The sequence below is a fragment of the Galeopterus variegatus genome, unplaced genomic scaffold, assembly GCF_000696425.1.
Source record: "Galeopterus variegatus unplaced genomic scaffold, G_variegatus-3.0.2 Scaffold2957, whole genome shotgun sequence".
In the NCBI taxonomy this organism is placed as follows: Eukaryota; Metazoa; Chordata; class Mammalia; order Dermoptera; family Cynocephalidae; genus Galeopterus; species Galeopterus variegatus.
Genome location: NW_007729068.1, coordinates 4,043 through 9,975, shown reverse-complemented (window position 1 = coordinate 9,975; position 5,933 = coordinate 4,043). Strand labels below are relative to the sequence as shown.

Sequence of the window (5,933 nt, the reverse complement as noted above, 5' to 3'; positions counted from 1 at the left end):
TAAAGCAAAGCAGAAATACATGTGAACTTTTATCTTACAGTTTTCCACACGACCGGGTGATTCTTAACTGTAAGGGATTGTCCTTGGAAGTATGGACTTTTCAGGTGGCGTTGTCGTCTGGGTTGTGGTCCTCGGGTGGCGCTGGTTTTACGTGTGAGGCGTGGATCTAGGCAGTAATCCCATCTACCTTGACAGCTGTTGGGGTAGTCAGGAGCACCAGGTAAGGTCCTTTCCAGCGAGGCTCCAGCGAGTGGGGGTGGTGGCTCCTCACGTAGACAGAGTCCCCAACCTGGAACTGGTGAGAGGTTTCAGGGGTCCCGGGTTCGTAGATGGCCTTTAGGGGTTCCCAGACTGCCTTCTGCACCGCCTGTAGTCCTTTTAACCTGGCATACAAATCATGGTTACGATGGCATTCAGGTTGTAGCCTGGAAGCTGTAGGGACAGCTGTGTCCCCCAGCAAGGTTAAGGGTGCTGGGGCACCATAAAGAATTTCAAAGGGGGTTAGGTTAAGCTGGGAGGGGGTATTTCTGACCCTAAATAGGGCCAGAGGAAGGAGGACCACCCAGTTTGCGCCAGTCTCCATGGTTAATTTGGTCAGTGTCTCTTTTAGGGTTCTATTCATCCTTTCTACCTGCCCTGAACTTTGGGGCCTGTATGCACAATGTAATTTCCAAGTGGTCCCCAAGAACCTGGCCACTCCCTGACTTACCTGGGCAACGAAGGCAGGTCCGTTGTCAGTACCAATTACCTTGGGCACTCCGAAGCGTGGAAAGATTTCTTCCAGGATTTTTTTGACCACAACAGAGGCAGTCTCTTGTTTTGTTGGGAAGGCTTCTACCCATCCTGAAAAGGTGTCTACAAAGACTAGGAGATACTTATAACCATATTTACCAGGTTTGATTTCAGTGAAATCTACTTCCCAGTATAGCCCTGGTCAGTCTCCCCTAGGTCTTTTGCCAAGTTCAGTGGCACTCTTGCATACATTTACTTTTTGGCAAGGTTTACAATTTTTGACTATCTGCTCAACTAGTCGTCTAAGTCCTAGGACATGGTATTCAGGTTTTTTTTTTTTTTTTTTTTACTGGTGTCTTTGGACAGTTCTGCTATGTCCTCCACTGAGTACCAGAATAATGGTTGGCATTTGAGCCCTTCTGGCTCAGGGACACTCACCAGCAGTACATCCGAGGACCCGTGGGTGGCCGCTCTAGCCTCAGAGTCGGCCAGGTTGTTTCCCTTTGCAATTGGGGAGTTTCCTTTCTGGTGCCCTGGGCAATGTATGATACTCACTTTTAGTGGTCCGAGGAGGGCCTCCAGCAGGGCTATAATCTCTGCCTTGTTTTTTATTTCCTTTCCATCTGAAGTCAAAAGACCTCGCTGTTTATATATTGCACCGTGCACATGAGCAGTGGCAAAGGCATACCTGCTGTCTATGTAGATGTTGATCTTTTTATTATTTATTTATTTTTTTTAGTTTTAGGGCTTTTGTGTGAGCGATGAGTTTCACTTTCTGGGCAGATGTCCCAGCAGGCAAAGCCTGAGCCCATACCAGTTTCTGGCCATCCACCACTGCTGCCTCGGCTTTCCATTCTCCATTTTTCAGGAAACAGCTGCCATCTGTGAACCAAGTGGCCTCAGCATCTGGTAGAGGCTGATCTGACAAGTCTTTTCTCCACCCGTGGGCTTTTGCAAGCACTTGTTGGCAATCATGGGTGGGCGGGTCGAGGTCTGGGTCCAGCAACAGCGAGGCTAAATTTAAGCTTGTTGGTAGAGCAAAGGTTATTTGATCTGGGTTTAATAAAGTCTGATAATGAGTCATGCACGTGTTGGAGAGCCAGTTGTCAGGAGGCTGGCGGACAACATTTTCTAAGGCATGAGGTGCTGAGATTACCAAGTTTTGTCCCATAGTCAATTTATCAGCATTTTTTACTAGAATTTCAAATGCAACCACGATTCTCAGGCAAGCTGGCCACCCTGAGGCAACTGGGTATAGCTTTTTGGATAGATAGGCCACTGGTCTGTTCCAAGGTCCCAGTCTTTGGGTTAGCACCCCCTTTGTGATCCCCCTGTTTTCTGCCACATACAGGTGGAAGGGTTTGGTTACTGTAACAGAGTTACCTGAGGGTTGGAGGCCCAGAACATGGCCAAGTCCTGGTGGAAGGCCTCATCAAACATAGTAGGAGAATTTTTAAATCCTTGAGACAAACAGGTCCAGGTGAATTGTCCCGTCAGACCAGCCTCTGCGTTTTTCCACTCAAAGGCAAAGCAATCTTGACTCTTCGGAGCCAACGGCAAGCAGAAGAATGCATCTTTGAGATCTAGTACTGTGAACCAGGTCCTGTCTGGAGGTAAAGAACGTAAGAGATTGTAAGGATTAGGAACAGTGGCATGGAGATCAGCCACACACTTATTTACCTCTCGGAGATCTTGGACTGGCCGGTAGTCACTTGTACCGGGCTTACGGACCGGTAACAAGGGAGTGTTCCAAGCAGATTGGCACTTCCGCAAGACCCCCAGCTGGAGCAAGCACATGATGTGAGGCTTGATGCCTTCGTGTGCCTCCCAGGACATTGGGTACTGCCAGACTGCTATGGGACTGGCTTGAGCTTTTAGTTCTATGTAAACAGGTGGTCTGTTTTTAGCCTTTCCAATTCTCACCATCTCAGCCCATGCCTGTGGATATTGGTTTAACCACCAGTCCATTTGTTCAGTCTTTTGTTTTTGCTGTTCAAACAGCTGGTATTCATCTTCTAGTCTTAGAGTCAATACCTGGTAAGGCTTTCCCTGTTGATTTAACACCTGAGATCCCTCAGGGCTGAAATAGATTTGGGCACCCATTTTGGTCGTTTTTAGCCTTTCCAATTCCTGCCGTCTCAGCCCATGCCTGTGGATATTGGCTTAACCACCAGTCCATTTGTTCAGTCTTTTGTTTTTGTTGTTCAAACAACTGGTATTCATCTTTTAATCTTAGAGTTAACACCTGGTAAGGCTTTTTCTGTTGATTTAACACCTGAGATCCCTCAGGGCTGAATTGGATTTGGGCACCCATTTTGGTTAGGAGATCTCTTCCTAACAGTGGGTAAGGGCACTCTGGAATGACAATGAACGAGTGGGATACCCGGCCCACGCCAAGATCCACTGTTCTTCAGGTAGTCCATGAATATTGTTTATTTCCAGTGGCCCCTTGTACCCATAATTTTTTGGGGAGGAGGGGCCCTCCAGCTTGTAAAAGTACTGAGTGTTCAGCTCCTGTGTCTACCATGAATTGGGTAGGTTTCCCCTCCACTATTAATGTTACCCTGGGTTCGGGGAGGGGGTCCAAACCCTGACCCCCCTAGTCGCTGTCTTCTTGCAGGGCTAGGACTTTGGGGGCCTGGGGCTTCTTGTTTCCCCTCTTGGGGCAATCCCAGAACCAGTGGCTTTTCTCTTTGCGATAGGCACATTGGTCCTTAGCTAGGGACTCCTTCTTGTTGCCAGGGACTGCCTCCCTGGGTTCTCTGGCTTCTCTGACTACAGTGGTCAGGATTTTATGAAAATTTCTTTCTTGGCATTTTTCTTTTTTAATCTCTCTGGCATCCTGTTCTTTTTGTTCTCTTTCTCTCCTTTCTTCCTCTGACTCTCTGTTAAAATAGACTTTCTCAGCTATCTGCACTAACTCTCTGAGGGTTTTATCTTGTAACCCTTCTAGCTTTTGTAACTTTTTCTTGATGTCCTTACAGGACTGATCAATGAAGGCAACTGTTACTGTAGCCTTGTGTTCCTCACTGCTAGGATCATAGGGAGTAAACCGGTGGAATGCCTCCATGAGTCTCTCCAAAAATACTGACAGAGACTCATTGGGTACCTGGGTCACTTCCCTTACCTTAGCCAAATTGGTGGGGTGCTTAGCTGCCCCATGGAGACCTGCCATTAGAGCCTGGCAGTAAACTTTCAGGTGATCCCTACCTTCTGCCGAGTTGAAATCCCAGTGAGGCTGAGTTAGAGGGAACCCAGCCTCGATGACATCAGGGAGGACGGTGGGTCTGCCATCAGGCCCTGGAACATGTTTTCTGCTCTCCAGAAGGATCCGCTGACTTTCTTCAGTAGTGAACAGAACCTGGAGGAGCTGCTGACAATCATCCCATGTGGGCTGATGGGTGAAAAGGAGGGATTCTACAAGGTTAGTGAGTCCCTGGGGGTGTTCAGAGAAAGGGGGGTTTTGAGATTTCCAATTGTAAAGGTCAGAGGAGGAAAAAGGCCAATACTGCAGGGGCTGGTTGCCATCCTCATCTGGGGGGCCGTATGCCCTAAGAGGAAATGTGGGGACAGCATCTGGTGAGTCTGCCTGCCGACTACGAGTTCCTTGGGCTGGTCCGGAACTTTGCACCTCAGCTGTCGGGGCTGACGGCTGCACGGCCTGTGAACGAAGAGCTGGGGGCTAAGGAGGAGGGGGGTCCAAGAGGAGAAGATCTGGATTTGCATCCTACAGTACAGGAGGGTTTTTTTTTTTTTTTTTGTCTTCGTTGAGGGCAAACACTGCCATCAGACCTGTTGATGGGAGGAAGGGCCAAACCCACGAAGGTGGGTCTGTGACCAAGTCTTCCTACACAACAATGTATGGGACCTGGTCAGGATGCCTGTTAGAGGAAGAATTACAAATCCTGCTTTTAACTGCCACAATCAGCGACAAGGAAAAAGAACCTTCAGTGGGCCACCCAAGTTGGAAAGTTGGCCACTCTGATGAGCATAGGGTTATCCACTTATTTTTCTTAACCTGAACAGAGAGGTTATGAGCCCTAGTTTTAACATCAGTCCAATGTCTCAGAGTCAGATCCAAAGGAGTTGAAACTGCCTGTCCCATGCCACCCCAATAAGTTGTCAGTCCCAGCACACACGCAACCAGACAAATACAAACAAACACACTGGTGTGCCCCTGCCACGGACACAACAGCCGGATAATCAGAGAACTCGGGAGGGGTTTCTGTCTTAGAGACCTCCCATGGAGGCGAACTCGTTCACCCCCTTCAGATCAGAAAACAGCAGAGGGCTCGGGAGGGGTCTCTGACCAAGAGGCCTCCCTATTTTTACCCTCCCCAGAACAATCGGGAGCATCCTCCACGGTTGGTGGCTGCAGTGTGCCGACACGTCTGTCCCACTGCAAGACCACACCAGACGGCCCCACCTGGAGCCCAGATCCTGGGACTCAAACCCAAGAAAACAGAAACTAAATCACAGACAACAGAGAAGCAAATAGGGACAAAACAATGAAACAAACTACTGTGGTACCTGCTGCCCGGGCTTTCCTCTGCTCCTCAGTCTTTTGATCCCTGAAAGAGCTTGTCAGATCCCGGATGAGCCCCCAAAGAATGTAAGATTTGGGATGAATCCCAACATCAAATAGAATGGGAAGACTCGCCTCGAAGAGACCACAAAACCATGAGCAATGCAATTAGCAAGAGGTTTATTATTTCCAATGCATTGGGTTCTCACCACCAAGCTGGGGTGAGACCCCATTAGGCTTTTTAGCTGTCCTTTTATACATTTTTTAGGGGCAACTTTTCTGGCAGCCAGGAGACAAAGCCATAAGCAGTGTTTATTGGCTAACTTAAGTGACCCTAAAGCTCATTGGTTGGCACCCATCCGTCTCTAGGTGATTTCCCTTCTGACTTCTTTACTGGTAAACACTTGGCCATCTGCTGGTTTGACTTAGCTATGTAGAGACATAAAATCAGCTAAGTACTTCTGTACCTCATAGCTCTGTGGTTACAAGCCTGTGCCTGTGTTAGCAAGAAAACCACAGGCTGTCAGCTCTGAGCTCTTCCTGTGTAGGGGAGAAGTAGACCAATTCTCAGAGACCCCTCCTCAAGCAACCACACTTCTTGCCCCACTTACCCAGGTGTGATAAGACCACTACCCAGAGGTTCCTTAGAGAACATGCTTATGTGGAAAGTTTTATG

General features: G+C 48.4%; 1 protein-coding gene across 1 annotated transcript; it reads right to left on the bottom strand.

The window, feature by feature from the left end:
- Positions 1-166: 166 nt before the first annotated feature.
- LOC103599426 lies at positions 167-4,837 on the bottom strand. Its single transcript, XM_008583536.1, is given in 6 exon segments — positions 167-511; positions 710-843; positions 1,083-1,461; positions 1,463-2,098; positions 2,101-2,640; positions 2,852-4,837. Coding segments are annotated over 6 exon segments (4,020 nt in total).
- Between the last annotated feature and the right edge of the window lie 1,096 nt (positions 4,838-5,933).